General features: G+C 42.5%; 1 protein-coding gene across 2 annotated transcripts in view; it reads left to right on the top strand.

The window, feature by feature from the left end:
• GRIA1 (glutamate ionotropic receptor AMPA type subunit 1) overlaps positions 1–16,047 on the top strand; it is a 115,056-nt gene that overhangs the window by 61,914 nt on the left and 37,095 nt on the right. For both annotated transcript variants that reach the window (XM_026047652.1, XM_026047654.1), the window contains exons 6-9: positions 8,366–8,527; positions 9,614–9,781; positions 13,227–13,331; positions 15,489–15,599. In XM_026047652.1, coding sequence (XP_025903437.1) covers positions 8,366–8,527; positions 9,614–9,781; positions 13,227–13,331; positions 15,489–15,599 — 546 coding nt within the window. The remainder of the gene's footprint in view (positions 1–8,365; positions 8,528–9,613; positions 9,782–13,226; positions 13,332–15,488; positions 15,600–16,047) is intronic.

Raw genomic sequence — 16,047 nt, 5'->3', positions numbered from 1 at the left:
GCACCAAGCAGAATTTGACAAGAAGCAGCAAATGAAAGCTARTATTTCTTAGTAGGAACAGCTTTCTTTTTCAGTGAAATTGCTGTTGCCAAGGTGAGACAATAGTATTTCTGTGTTTGCAAAGAAAAATGAAATTGTTCTGCACCTTAGGCCATGGACAAACATCTTCCCCTGTTTCTGGCTGTGCCTGTTGAGGGTATGAGCTCTCCAGTCTGCTCAGCCCTGCACATCCCATGAAGGTCCGTCCCGTAAAGGTTCTTTTCCAATGGCACTGCCACGGGAAGGGCTCACGGGAACATTCCTGCCTCTTCTTGGCGCAGCTTTGGCCAGGTCAGCACCTGCCTCCTYCTGCAGTGACTTCTGTGTCCGGTCTAATTTTGCAGTCAAGGGTGGTGCAGCCCCACTGGGGACGCCCCCCTCTGAAGCTTGTCATCCACTACCGCTGTTTGCACACAAAACCTCAGTCGCTTTTGCAAGCCCGTGAAAAATGGATTTTCTGCCACTGCCCACTAGCTACTCCAGTTAGCTTCCACCAGCTGCTGGTCTGCGTATTTGCCAGGTATGCCTGCACAAGGGCTTTGTAGTCCTCTCCCTTCTTCCCTCCCTCCCTGCCTTTCTCTCTCTGCTCTCTGTGCTTTTTTTTTTAGAGCTCAAAGAGGTTTTTGGCAAGTTTAAGAAGTATTTGTTTCTCTGGGTTTTATTTTTCTAGGCTTTGTTCTCTGCCTTTGAGAGCCTCAGTCTAGCAACCACAAAGGGAAAAATATAGCCAATACTACAGAGCAAGCTTAGAAACTTCTGGGATTCCTTTCTTTTGATGTTGCAAACTTTTTTCCTATAACCTTGGGTTCCTGTGTCTGTTTGCCTTATGCCAGTGATGTGGGTTGACTACTGTCAGTAATGGTAGAACATCAGCTCTCCTGGGCAGAGAAAAAAATGTCTTAAAATAAGTGACATTCCTGTGACCTGTCTTTAAAAGAAAAATATTAAGGACAGCTGCCGTATACACTTTTTTTTCCCTGAGCATTAGTCCAGGTTCTTCTTTTAGCAGATGCTCAGGTTTGAAGCTGAACAGATAAGTGCATGAGTTTGCTGATGCTAAGGTGGCAGGGAAAAGATAAGAGCAGTGTCAATTAGCAAAGGTAAGCATTTTTTTTTTCCTATGCCATTTTATATCAGCATGTGTCTGTGTTGAGTTAGGCYATGGACAGTTTCACTTCGCAAGCAGCTGTGATGGTTTCAGAAGTTACCAGCGCAGCAGTTTTCCAGCAGAGTGGCTTGAACAAGACACAGACAAAATCCACAGGTTTAGTTCAGTTCACCTGTCATTTAAATGCATTTCTTTGATCTTTGCCCTGAAAATGGAATCGGAATTCTTGGGAGAAATTCTGCACCACCAGAGCTGAGACACTATTACTACAAGTCCTGGAAGGATTTTTGCTGAAGCTAGGCAGTGACTTTAAAAAATTACTGAGCATCAGGTGAGCAATATTATTATATTACAACCATTGAAAGGAAAAATGGGTTTGTCTAGATCTCGGCAAAAGTGTGTTAAGCTAACAGGTTTCATCTGCTGTTTGCAGTCTCCTAGTCCATTAGCCTGGCTCATCTGACAAGGAGTAACTTGTAAATCCATGATATCTTTCTCATGGTGACTTCATTTCTACTATGAATTTGCATTTCTTTAGCTTTCTTTAAGTGGTTATCTTCACCTGACTTACTGTGCTTGCTACCAATAGACCTGCACAAAACAACACAACAGACCAATCTTTTCTTTGTAGAAAAGATTTCACAAACCGCAGGGTCAAGACATGTTGACAGTGTCTCCCAGCCCGCACCTTTTTTTCGATCCTTGGTTTTTTTTCGATCCTTGGTTTTTTTTCGATCCTTGGTTATAGCAAGGACTTGAGTATTTTGCTGCCGCAATAAGATTTGACATATTAATAATTCTGTAGACAAGAAGAAATCATTTCCTGTTGGAAAGCATGCTGGAATGAGACTTGAGCAGATAAGTTCTTTTTGACATACCCTCCTCCTTAACACAAAGTGATGGGAGTGAAGAATGATGCTTTACTGAAGAAGTCAAGCTTGAAGATAATTTGGTGTATTAGGAATGCTCCGTCTGGAAACACTCCACTTGGTACTCCCTGCAGGATGATCTGGAGTACCTGGGAATGACAGGAGCCACTTTGTATTCACTCAACTGATCTACAGCAATTCAGAAGTAATTTTTTTTTTGTTTTGCAAAATTTCTTATAATCGTAAAGTTTATTGGGGGGAAGCAGTTTGGCATGGCTGGCCATACATGCATTGCATCTAAAGAGAGATTGGCCATTTTCCTAATACTGCCATAGATTTCTAGGTGAGCTTGGGTGAATGGCTTAAACTTGCTCTTGTCCCTCCTTCCCCAGTTGAGAAACATGAAGACAGCCATGCACAGAGGAAGAAATTATCTCAAAACTGGTTTTGAAGAGAAAACCAGATTTAACTAACCAATGAAAAAATATTCTAGGAGACACTTCCACCGCAAGAATTAAAAACAACAATTATAAGCTTCTCTATGCATAATGACATAATCTATCCTTCTTAATGTGCATTTAAGTGGAGCAGTTTTACTGTCTCCCTCCCATGATCACAGTAGAGCAGTTGCAGTGTGGAGCTGTACCCATAGCCCCTGCCTTGGGAGCGATGGAGACGCTCAYGCTGCCATGAGGACCCACGTGATGTTTCAGTGTGGGACACCGGTTCATAAAAAGAAAATAAGTAGAGTCCAGTCTCTTTATCCAAGATAGTAAAGGAGTCAGTAACCTTACTCCGAGGACAGTGCGCTTGATATCAGGGACAGGAGACTGTGTTTCGGTTCAGCCAACAAGCCCTCTCCAGGCACTCAGAGAAAGGGACCTTTTCTCGGTGTCTTTGTTCAGAGATGAGCATTGCAAGCCTCAGTGGAAGACCTGGAGAGTGGAACAAAGGGAAGAGAAAAAAATAACATTTCTCAGAAGTCTGAAAGCCTTCAAGGAGACTCTCTGAAGGGACCTGCCTCTCAGCAGAGGCCAAGTAAAGGTGCTGAGATTTTGAACTGTGCTATGGTTGAGCTGCATGAAGGTTTATGAGAAAGGCAGCTACAGCCTGCCAGGAGCTCAGGCCTTTCTGGCTGTTAGCAGAGCTTCGAAGGCTCAGTTATACCACAGGAGGTACTCTGTTGGGCAAATGCCAGCAATTAATACCACTTTACCGAAGTACAGAGAGAATTTGAAGGTGTGGGGCCGTGGTTTGTTGCCTGTTKATGCCAGGACACCACAGATATGGAAGCGAGTTGCTCTGCCAGTGCTGCCGTTGTCCTGCAGATCAGCAGGGGAAGCTCCTGTATCCTGCAGCGCTGCTGGGCGCGGYGGAGGCCAGGCCGCTCTCCTCCTCCAGTGCGAGCTCGTGTCTGCGCTCCCYGCACAGGACGAGCGGTGCTGCCTGGTGTCGTCGTGCCCTTGAGGAGGCAGGGCTTCAAAACGACAAGGTGGCTGAAGAGGAGGGTGGAAGGGGACGTGCAGGAGCCTAAGTGGTGTTGGCAGATCTGAAGATGGTCACACACAAGGGCATGAGGGCTTTCCCTGTGCCATCTGACAGCAGCCTGTGCTGCCCACTCAATGTCTCGCCTCCCAGTGATGTTCTGGGTGTAAGTCAGGAGCTGGCTGATTTCTGGGGGACTTTCTTTTCAAGGCAGATCCTTCCTGGGCCGCTGAATCAAGATGGATTCATGAGGCCCATTTCAAGCCATCAGTCTTCCTGCATTATGCATCGCCTTTGATGACTAAGCCCACAAGCAGCGGAGAGGAATATAAATGTGTGACTTGCTGACACCTCTCCCAGGAACCACAGCGGTGAATGGGATAGTAAACAACCTCTGGCTTAAAAATGGTTTCAGTTTAAGCACAGCATAAAGAACAGATGCAGCAAGGAAAACACAGTGAGGAAGGGAGCCTTCCCAACACAGCCGTGTTTTCCTTTTGCTCTTTGAAGACATTAAGGTCTTTAGCAGCTGTCCGTATTATTTACTAACAGCGGGACTCCTCCATGTAATCGCTCTGTGAGGTTCATTGAAGTGGAAAGAACCGTCCAAGGTTTGGGTTCAAGAGCAGGCTTTCTCCTTTGAACCAAGCCTGRCTGTTGTCCCTGCTGTGTGTTGCACCCGCTGAGAGTCGAAGCCAGCGTGGAGGAGGGCAGCAGCCTCAGACTGGGCCCAGATCTGTGTGTTCTAGTGTCAGCCCACAGTTCAGTGGCTCTCAGACGAGACCAGGCATCTTCCAGGGATACGTGAGGCGCGAGCATTTTGCAAAGCAGATCTGTGGATGTGGTGTCCCCTCCAGGCCAGGTCACCATCGCCCAGGGCAGGCTGAGCCTGCTGAAATGTTGTCTCCCCTGGAGTGCCTGAGTTTGGGCAGTGTCCGAAGGAGAGTCACTGTGGTGCCTCCAAGCTCTGCTGTGCTGGGTTTCCTGGCAGTGCCAACATCAAGCCCCTCCTGGAGCGGGACATCCAGTATTCCTGCTGTTCCTCCGATTCCCCCAGGACAGCCCTGGGCAAGGAGCCAACACCAGGCAYCTGCCAGCCCACCAACCGGACAGGCCGCACGCAGCTCTGTTGCAGGGCGCTGGGAGAGGGGCCGTTTCCATCCAGCTCCAGCCTGTTTCTGCAAGGCTGGCGTTTTTCCCTGTACCACATTTTTGGAACAGTTCTGTCCCTTGCAACCCCAGGGAACACTTCATTCCAGTACTTGTCCACTTCTTACTGGTGTTGATTTGATGKCAGAGGGAAGTGATTCTGTGCTGGTTCCTTTCCAAATGGGTTGATGCTGAAGCTGCTGCTGTGAGCAGCCTGCTGCCCCACCRCAGTGGCATGCAGTGATCCTCAGAGGTGTACTGGTGGCAGACAAAAAGGGGTTTTTCCCATTTAGTCTTACTGTCTAGAGTGATAACTTTCCTGCTTTTTAGRCCCTTTCTCTGTTGGGTAAGCATTTTGTATGTTTGCATTTCCTTCAGATTTCACTTACACTGGGGTTGTCACAAATGTCTGTTGTAGCTAYTTCCCTCCCCTTGATCTGTTAGCAAGTTTTACAGTCTTTAATCTTGTAAATCCAGTTTCTCAACGTTCTTATTCTCTGCAGTAAAAGAAGCATCAGTCAAATAATGTCTCATTTCCCTCGGCACTTGCTGGTAACATGAGGCTTCACACAGTAAATATTTGTGATACCGTGCCCGGGACTGGAGGAGCCCAGCACTGCGTGCCCGCAGAGCCTGGGGGCAGCAGGAGCTTCTGCAGCCTTCCCATTCCCCAGAAACCTTTCCCCGATGGCCTCACAGAGTTGTACTGTATGAAACTTTAATATTACGATGACAGATTGTATTTATTATTCTCACAGTGTTATTGTTCTCTGCCGAAGCCACTAATGGTGAAATAACAGGTGCTAATATCCCACAGTGGGTTGTACAATTGCATCCCAGATAGGACAGCTGCTCTCTTCATCTGCATCTCTTGTTTTTTGCAGACCTGGTTAAAAACTCAGGGCTAGCCCAGACTTCTGCTTGTTATTTCCTGAATCAGACAGATTGGAAAGTAAATAAAAGGTTCCTTTTTTTTTTCTGGTAAGATGTACTTATAGTTAGGACAAGATGAGGAGTGATTGATGGCTTTTTTACTTGTAAATATTGTAGTTCTCCTGTTTAAATCTTTCCTGCAAGCCTGCTGCTTTTCCAGAAAGATAAATAAGCACGTTTAATTCCTGATACTGCTTTGTGAATAGAAACATCTTCAAAAGACAATGCATGTAACATTTGATATATATTCTTGCTTATATCTTAGACAGCAAGAATTCATCACCGTTGGGAACTGGTCACTAAAACTTCTGATCACTGCTTTTCCCAGTTCAGCTGCATTACGCTGGCAAATTAGCTGTCATCTCACCCAGCCCTGCTCTAAGCAATTTCTGTGGTGCAGTGATGAAAATTCCTTTGTAATGAGGACTGTTCCTTACTAACCTTGTACTGGGACATGTGGAGGAGGGCTAATGGGCTAATGGGTGAAAGTTATTTTGGCAATTGATAACAGCTGAAATGCAAAGACATATTCAAGGTTAGACGATATCTTCCCTGGTCCCATCTGTTTTAAACAACTGGAAAAAAAATCTGTGTTCTTCACACTTTTTAAACAGTTTGAATTTTATAAGATGAATCCTGATGAATATCTCTGAATACTTGCTTCAGCTTCAAAATGCTCTGGTCTGGGGAAAACAGTGAAAGATGATGTTTTCAGTCACTGCCATCCAGTCACTGCTGTCATAATCTTTTCTGAGTTTTCCCATTTAAGTCTGCTCACTGAGGGGTTAAGGACACCAGGCACGAAATCCTATTCATATTCTGTTGTGAACTGGGACTTTTCTTCATGCCTTTGTCAGCCTTCCAAGAAGGAGCTGGTGGCACAAGCTTCAAATAGCTGCGTGGTAGTTTCTTTTGACAGATTTTCTTACCCTCAATACTTCCCAGGAGCAAAATGTCAGTGTAATTTGGTCCTAGCCATGAGTAACCAGTTGGCAACCTGTGAGGTTCCTCTTACTGAACCTTAGGAGCTCTGTGTGTCAAAAACCACTTGGCCTGAAATGCATTAAGATGTCAGGGACAGTTATCCTACTGCATTTCCCGTTCATTAATCACAGCTCTGGCTTTCTGAAACCCCTACGTTAGCAGTTGCAAACAAGATTGATGGGGAATAAACCAGCTTTCTGAGGAATACATACTCACAAAATACCAGTACATGTATTTCTTTTTACCTAAATCACAACACTTTGAAGAAAAATAAATCATGCTTGGAGCATCTGTGCATCTACATTCATTCCCAAAGCAGGAAGAGAATGCTAAATTGCTTTCAAAAAGCAGGAAGAAAAAGTGCAAAAGTCACTGAAGACGTTTTTGAGTCACCTTRTGACTCCCTTGTTCTGACGTCTATGAGAGATGGCAATTTAGTCTTTTTCATCCAAGCTGTCTGCTCCCACAACAGGTTTCCATCTAACAGCTTGACCCTGACCTTGGACATTAATGAGCTAATTAGCTCCCCACTCCCATGCACAGAGATCAGCACTTTMAGAACCCAACCAGTCCCTTGTGGGAGGGGTGTGATTTGGCTTTTCTAACTCACAGCATCATCCTATATATTGGGAGAAAGGGAGGGAGAGAGGGAAGCCTGCTGGGGGATTCAGAAGGGGCCTGAGGAGGGTGTAGAGCAGCAGTGTATCCCRGAGGGAAGGCAAAGCTGTGTTGTGTAGGTTCATCTTGTTTGGTTTCCCTCATACATTATGGTTGTTCGTGGCACTAGTGAAACTAATAAGCTACATCTCTTGTGCCTGTGCTCTGAAAGAAAATGCAAGACTCCTGTTTGTCTCCGCACAACAGCCAAGCAGGAGAGAACGCCACTGTTAAAGCTTCTCCTGCCCTTGGCAGGAGGGCAGAGCAAAGAGTATCTCAGATCTGGAGTGCTGAAAAGATAGGATTAGAGCAGGGAGGCCRAAGTATGATCTTGCTTGCAATGGCTCTCTAATATTAATTTGCCTCTGATTCAACTGAAGTGTTTCAGCAGTTGCTCTGATGTACCTACGAGTTACTGATGACAGCAAATCCCCACTGCTACCCCAATGCACTTGTGTATTTGTGAACTTGTGTTCATCACACAGGGTGGGCAAGAGGTAGGGGAGAACAGTCGAGAAATGAAAGAAATGAATTTCACCAGTAATCTGAGGTGTAAAAAATGGCTTTTTTTCTCCTAAAGTAAGTAAACCCTATATCCTGGCTTTTCTAACAGCTGGACTCCTTTGGCAAGCTAACTGATCACGTACTTCTTAAGCTACCGCAAGTTCATTATTCAGGATTTGTGGGTTTTTTCTTTTTTTCTTTTCTGCAAACTATAGCTTGAAAAGGAGTTACCTCTCTATTAGTAACTGACTGCATAAAAGCAAGAGATGGCTGAATAATTCTTTCTAATAAATGCTTGTTGAGAATTTTGTTATTTTCATCCAAGTGTTATCTGAGATATATTTTTTCCATTATTTTGCTAGCTTTCTTGCAAAGGAGCTATTATTGATACAACTGTTCGTCTCTCTGGATGGAAGCAGCAGGATGCTGCCAGCTCAGAGACCTCCTGCTGCCTATGAGAAGGGCAAACTCACCCCRTGGTTTGGGAAATGGACTTTATTCTACTTGAGGATCTTTTCAGCAGAGGGAAGAGTTTTTCCTAAGCCAGATGCCATATTCATAGATAGGCAGGTTTGTCTATTATTCACCCCAGAAATGTGCTCCTCTGATGAGCTTTTCCTGTTGTCTCCTGTATTAGGGATTCATGGATATTGACCTGACGAAATTCCGGGAGAGCGGAGCCAATGTCACTGGCTTCCAGTTGGTCAATTACACAGACACTGTCCCAGCAAGGATCATGCAGCAGTGGAAGAATAACGATGCCAGGGAACATCCTCGTGTGGACTGGAAGAGGCCAAAGGCAAGTGGTATAGAAAACCATTTAATCTAGGCAGGGCCTTGCCTCGTGATAACACTGACCTATTGAATCCAGCATTTCTTGATCCTAAAACACTGTCACTTAATGTACTTATGAATTTCATCTGTTCCATGTGTCTCAACACTTTCTGAATGTTAGAAGTATATACTTACTGCTGAGAATGGCATAAGTTAGTGTATTCACTGTTTCCCAGTTTTTACCCTTCTTAAAACTAAAGATTAAATATCCCCTCCTGTTTAGGATTAAAAAAAGAAAAAYTCATGAACTCCTTGACTGTTCACTTGTTCACTAGATCTCCAGTGGTAACAAACTCTCTTCAGATTTTCTAACCTAGCATTTCAAGTGCAGTCAATAGGTATATTTTAATTCCTAACATGGAAGACTTAAGCTGTCAAGAAAGGAGGAGTGGGTTGTTTTTTTTCTACTTGACATTTGAAAACAAATACACACACTTGTGGCAAACACCTAGAAATAGCAATGGCAACCTTGRAAGAATGAGTTTGAGAAGGCTGCAAACAAATAGACTGGAAGATAATTATAGAGAAAGAAATTAACTCTAATGKCTGTCATTCACCCTAGAATTTTATACTGTTTCCTAAACAAGTTTCTGCTTGAATAAACTCATCTTCTGCATATTTTTTTGTATRTTAAAGCGGAGTTTTCTTGTGTCTATGTATGACCAGAAAGGGTGASTTATTTATTGTTTTTGAGTATCATAGAGTTCAACATTGACCTAGTATAATGTTATTTCTTACTTTCTTTTCATGAATCTAACTAAATAGAAAGACTCAGCAGGTGATGCCCTCTAAGGTTAAGTCCTCTTCAGGGAGCAACTCTGACAGCAATTGAGCTAAAACAAAAGGCAAGTGCAGCAGCCCTTAGCCCTGCATCAGGAGCTGATCTTCCACTCTCCAGTCCTCTGGGGACAGGGTATCAACTTTTCAGAAGTCAGCAAGACAGTAGTGATTAGAGGAAGAATAAAAACAGAACAAAAGCGGAGAAGCGCTGTATCGGGCACGAGGGCAGCTAACCCTAATGAAYGACGTGCAACTCCCCTTCTTTTTCTAGTATACATCTGCTCTCACGTACGATGGGGTTCGGGTGATGGCGGAGGCCTTTCAGAACCTGCGGAGGCAGCGGATCGACATCTCCCGCCGCGGAAACGCCGGGGATTGTCTGGCCAACCCAGCTGTCCCCTGGGGCCAAGGCATCGACATTCAGAGGGCACTGCAGCAGGTGAGGCACGGAGATGATGCCCWTCGTGGGCACATTCCTGTGATCACACGTGGGAAGCTGCGGCAGAGTTGGGGAAGGGCAGAAAGGCCAAAAGACTCAAGCAGACCGAGGAATGAGTATTTCCAAGTTAGAATCTCTTAAAGGGTTTGGGAATGTCCTCCTTTCTTTAATTTCTAGTAGAGCTCTGGCACTGAAAACCCACAGTYGCCTCCCATGAAATCCTATGTCGCCTCCCATGAAATCCTATGTCGCCTCCCATGAAATCCTATGTCGCCTCCCATGAAATCCTATGTCGCCTCCCATGAAATCCTATGTCTCTTTTTACCTTCCGCACTACCACAAACCAGTTTTCTGGGAGCTCCTTCAATTCTTTGTGAACTTGGCAACAGTTCCAGATCATTTGGTTTTGCCTTATATGCTGTCTGTTGTCAGAATGTTTTCCAAGACCAAATTACAGCTTGTTTCTTACTGGTGGGAGTTTTAATAACAGCCATTTAGAAAATGTATTCCTCAATRATTTGAAAATGCTCCTTTTGTATGCTGCATAAAATTTAGATTTTGAATAAGCAAAATATAAACGAAACTTATAGTTAGATTGAAAACATTGAACTTAGTGAAGATGAAGCAGGGCAGTACACTTCAAAATTTCTTTAAATTTCAAGACTGACATCCATTGCTAGTGGTGTCCTTTTTTCAGACATATAATCTACTTTTTCTCTCACAGTTTGTGCTAAATTTATTTTAAAAATAGATGATTCTTTTRAAATACTGCTAGTTCAGTGTTACCAAATATAGCTTATCCCTTCTTTTTTCCTTAAGAATGAAGGCAAGAGGAACGCATTTAATTTGGTTATTTTGTGTCATATATAAATTTTGCCAAGTATTTTGTTTTGATTTGTTTTGAGTTTGCTGGTAAATAAGGATTCTTTAAAAATCAAATCCTACATTTGATTTGATTTCTTGGATTTGATTTATTCCCAAGCCTGCCATTGACTGTGTGTGTGACCTTGGGCAAATCGCTGTTATAGCTTTTCCAAATTCTTATAATAAAATCAGCCTCCTTGATGCATTAGGGAGATCAGTTACCTAATAAACATGAAATACTTGGAAGTCATTTGATGAACAATGGGCACTCAAGCATTTTCCTTTATTGAATTTRTGAGAAGAGGAGATTAAAATTAAATCTGCTCAGAAAATACAATTTTGTGTGTGTGAAAATATGAAGTTTTCCCTTCCCTTCCCTTTAAAGTGATTTCAGAACTCTTAATTTTTAACAGCAGTGCATTTGAATAATGAACACACAGAACTGTTTGCAAAATTTGTTTCTTTACTGTTGAAAAAATACCATTGAAAAATTGGCATTCTCCAAATATTTGACCAGTTTAGTCATGATGATCAGAATAAAAAGCTCCTAGACCTGTAGAAAAAGGAACTCCTTGGGAAATCTTTAACCATGAATTTTAAAATCATCTGGCACTTAGTATTGTAGCAATAACTACATTATAGAAAGAGATAGATGGAAATAGAAAGAACTTATGGTTAGATTGAAGGTTTGAATTATCCATTCTATAAATATTCACAATTGCAGCAATTCTAACATATTCACCGAGTGCYTTTTCTTTACCTCCCATTTACTAATGCCTAAAATTTTATGATCTGCTTAAAAGTAAGAAGTTTCTCTACTCAAATGTCTTGAATAAGCTCCTGAATTGCCTCATTTCTGTTTAGTGTAGGAAGGAGTCATGGTTGGCAGGAGCAAAAATGAAAAGCAATTTCAAATAGTCTGCAATTTTTCAGAAACAGAAATCTAGCACATTTAAGAAAAATAGATGCTTTTATTAAAGAAAGGTAAGACTATTTTTTTTTTCAAAAGATGCTCACAAACTATTACTTTAAATCAATCCCTTGAGGTTTCTATTCTACTTTGAAAATATTGTACTCTACAAAAAGAGACAAATACATGTGCATCAGTGAGGAACTGCTGCTTGAAAGGAGAGTTTTGGTCAAGCAAGCAAACGGAAAAGGAATTATGGAAGGGGTCTCAGAAGAAGGGCAGATGAGTCCAGCATTGTTAGGAGAAACTTCTTTTGCTGTTTAAGTGTCATGGGAATGTGTCAGGTTTCAGATTTCTTCCAAATGTATAAAAAGAATAGGTGGTTATAGTGTGTGAAGCCAAAAAGCAGGAGCACCCTGTGGTCTGAGTTTGAGTTGCTCAGGAGCTGAAAAGAAAGCCACAGGGACCATCAAAGGAGGAGTGTGGGAATGCTTAGGAAAACAGGGCTATTGCAATGTTGCTTCCCATAAGAAGGGACATGCATTTTTCTGCAAATGTCATCAWGTTTACCTTTTGATTTGAAGGAGCTTCAGAAAATACAGGCAGGTGTTAGTTTTCATGACAAACCTTTGTGGTAATAGTTGGAAAAAAATTACAGCTTGAGYGATTTGGCAGCAGATTTCCTTAGCAATTGTCTATTCTCGTTTCTTCACCATGCGCTTTTATTCTGAGGATCTCAGAGCACTTTTAAGTATCTGTTAAGTATGCAGTTTAGTATCTGTTCCTGTTTTACACATGGGAACATACAAGTTGCAGAGAGAACAGATCTGCTTAAGGTTGGTGGCAGGACTGAGAACAATCTTTCAATTCACAATCCACTGGCCTCAGTATTCCTCCACATGGTCTCTACAGAGACCAAAACTTTCTCTTATATTCCTGCTTGTCCTGCTCAGGCCTCACAATTCCAGCTGAGACTCTTCTCCACACCAGACTGGTGTGGCTACAACAGCTCAAATGGCCAGACCACAAGGAAAAGTTAAGGATGTGATGCCTGAGCTCAGCGGTGTTATCAGCAGCAATATGACTCAAAGTTGCCTATGCGAATCTCATTTACAATACTAAATTGTCAGGTTTTATTAGGCTGGTGCAGCAGATAATTAAATTTGTTTTAAACTGATAGACTCCTCTCCAGTGAAGAGTGGCAGCTGGGAGCTATGGSCACAGTTTCATATTTCTTGTAAATACAATTCTAGATTTGGGCTGACAAGCTCTTTACCAAAGTCTGATTTCTGGTCAGATTTAGACAGTATGACCAGACACAAAACCCAAGTTTGTTCAGAGCTGATTTAGCACAGTGTCAGATCCCAAGAAATGAAGGCCTCACACACATGATGTAGTTCTTATGCCTCCCTGAGCTCAGTAACAGACTTTTAAGAGAWGAAGCTTTACCTCTCATGTGCATGAGGAGCCCCTGTGTCCTACCAGGGGACAGGAATGCTATAAAGACTGAAACCAAGTGAAATCCTGGTGCTGTAGAGACATCCCATCTCTGCTGCATGGACCTGAGGGTTGCAACTGCATTCTGCATCCTTCTGCCCCTTGCCATTTGCTGCTGCAGAACAACCACAATGTGCAAACAGTTCTTTTTTTTTTTTTTTTTTTTTTTTTAAGGTCCATTTTGAAGGATTATCTGGAAACGTTCAGTTTAATGAGAAGGGCCGGAGGACCAACTACACCCTGCAAGTGATTGAAATGAAACATGATGGAATCAGAAAGGTAAGATAGATAGTGACTTCAGACACTGTGCTATGGCATGCTTTGGCACGGTTAGGCCTCAGAGGCTGTTGCCATTCATGAAAGTTTACAAGGAAAGTCACTGAAAACATATTCCCAGATCTCTGCATAAGGAAGCATGGAAGCACCACTGGGAACTAATGGTGTCTTACTATAATAACATGGAAAGGATTGTCTGGAGCACCAGTGGCATCTCTATACAGCTGAAGAGACAGTGGAGCAGAGGTTTCCAGGATAGTGACAGCTTGGCCCGCTCAGTTCATACTTCTGCTTCTTACTGGTAGAGCATATTGACTCAGGACCAGCTATAAAACTTTATTTTTGCTCCCCCCCTTTTCCTTTTCAAGCAATGAAGAGAAGCAGAGCCAGGTACAATCTGTCTGCCCTAACTCRTATAGATGAATCCTTTATGTTAGCCTAATTCTGCTCTCCTTGAAGTGATGAGCCTTCCCACTAACCATGCCCTGATTGCTATGCAGTTGTTTGTGAAATTATGGAATCTTGCCCTCTCTTTACATTCTAAATAAATCTGGCCTTTTTTAGAAGTTTTTAGCTACTGGAACACAAGTTGTTTCAAGTCTGACTCCATGAAGTTAAGTTAATGTTGCACATTATCTTTCTGAAAAACAAAGAGTAGCTCAGTTATTTTATAACTAGAAGATATCTAAATAACTTTGAATGTTTTTGCTGCAAGTCTTCTGCATCCCCTTACTCCCAGAAGAATAAAATATACATTTGAAACTTAAGAAAAACTTGAAATAACAATAGTTCCACCCTTACAGGCTGAACTCCCTTTGCCCCAAAGCACACTTGCCCCTGAAAGCAGCAGATGAGAGATCAGAGCCTACCATAGAGCTAAGCATGAATCAGCAATGTCATAAAAACAACAACAAAAAAATTATTCACTGAGAAAGAAAAAGAGCATGTCTTCCAAGACTTGTAAAGCAATATTTCTGCAGTTCCTGGTATTCATATGAAGTATTATGTGAGCATGGGGCTTTGAACTTCAAGAAAGATGTTGGCAATGTGGGCAGATTTGAGAGGAGAAGAAACAGAATGGCTAAATGTCTAGATTTTGCTGTGTATTTACTGACAGAAGTGATATTTATTTAGGAGATGCATCCATAACTGCCAAGATACATACTGTGTGGTAGATCCTCCAAGTTAGTAGTGCTAAGCAAATATACATGTCTTCATTTATACTGCCTGGGGACAGAGCTGCAGAAGCTCTTTCCTCACTGCCTTTTCTTTTTCTCTGCGCAATGAAGAGAGTTGAGCAGCCTGTGCAGAGCTTTCCTCTTCTTGAATTGTTATGATCTCTAATCTGCCATCAGCAGGCTCCTGGTCGTGCCCTGTGTTAATACCTCTTCCCATTTACTGTGATAAGAAATCCCTTCCACATGAGCAGAGCTCAGGCAATTTCATCCTTACATGAGGTGATGGAAAACCTCTTATAAAATCAAGCCCTCAGAGTGGATAACCTCAGTGATGATCTTCCTATTGATCTTTGCTGGCACCCTGCTTTGCCTGCATGTAGTGATAGTTCAGACTGAATCCCTGATTATTAATAAGCACAGCTTAACATGGAAATTCTGCCTACTACAGCTGTTTAGCTATGAATAGAACTCCCAATTTTTAAATATTTTCCAGAGTTTGCTTTTTTTTTATTGAAATTTTGTCTTTTTTTTTTTTTTTCTTTTCCCCCAAGACATCCTGAAAGTCAGCCTTGCATAGCAGGCTTTCAGCTGCAGGACGGCAACTGATCCACCTACAAGATCTGGATGTACAGCAGCCATGTTCAGTGATAGAAAAATATGAAGGATTCATCGCAGAGGGAATGTGGGGAGGGCACAGGGAATTGCAATGATTCCCTGGTGCTGTCTCCTAATTGTTTTTACGTGCTTGGATCCACTCTGCTCCCCTGCCCATGGTGTGCRTTATTCTCAGAGTGCAGGCATGGCAGTAAGGGGTTGTTCTTGGTCCCACTGCCAAAAGAGATCAAAACTTCAGAAAAATGAGGTCTCTGTTTGGGTATAAACRTGCAGAGAGAGCTGACTTTTCTAGGTCAATTCCGTTACGGTAATTTGGTTAATATTCGAAAGAGGTATCAGCAAGATGTCCTGCTTCTGTATTTGGCAGGTTGGTTACTGGAACGAAGATGAGAAGTTAGTTCCAGTGGCCACGGATACTCAAAGTGGCAATGAGTCCACGAGTCTTCAGAACAGGACTTACATAGTCACAACGATCCTAGTAAGTTCTTGACTTCAAATCCCTTGATTTGAAGTCCCCCTCCTCATCTGCTGGTGTATGAATTCCCTCTTTGCTCTTGCATGCCTTCCTTTGCAGTGTGATTTATATAGTAATAACAGCAACAGAAAAAAWCGCACTTACTGCTTCCTGTTGGATCCATAAAGATATCTGAAAATTGCTGTAGCTAACTGAATAAATATTTAAGAGATCTCACATGTAAGTGCAGGAAATACAAAAGATTATGGTAAGACATTAGAGGCAGTAGCATAGGTATACTTGAAAAATTATACGTGTGTTTTGTATTTATCCCACAGCATGGGGGCTATACTTTTGGGAAGGATAGGCTATATTGTGCAGAGACCCTGCATCATAACTTTAAAAACAAATCATGAAGGAACAATATTTATCTCATAAAATATGGTATCATGTATTGTGTCATTGCATTCCC

This window comes from Nothoprocta perdicaria, unplaced genomic scaffold (assembly GCF_003342845.1).
Source record: "Nothoprocta perdicaria isolate Ctin4 unplaced genomic scaffold, notPer1 scaffold_5, whole genome shotgun sequence".
In the NCBI taxonomy this organism is placed as follows: Eukaryota; Metazoa; Chordata; class Aves; order Tinamiformes; family Tinamidae; genus Nothoprocta; species Nothoprocta perdicaria.
Note: the sequence above shows the minus strand (reverse complement) of the source record. Positions and strands in the feature narration are given on the sequence as shown.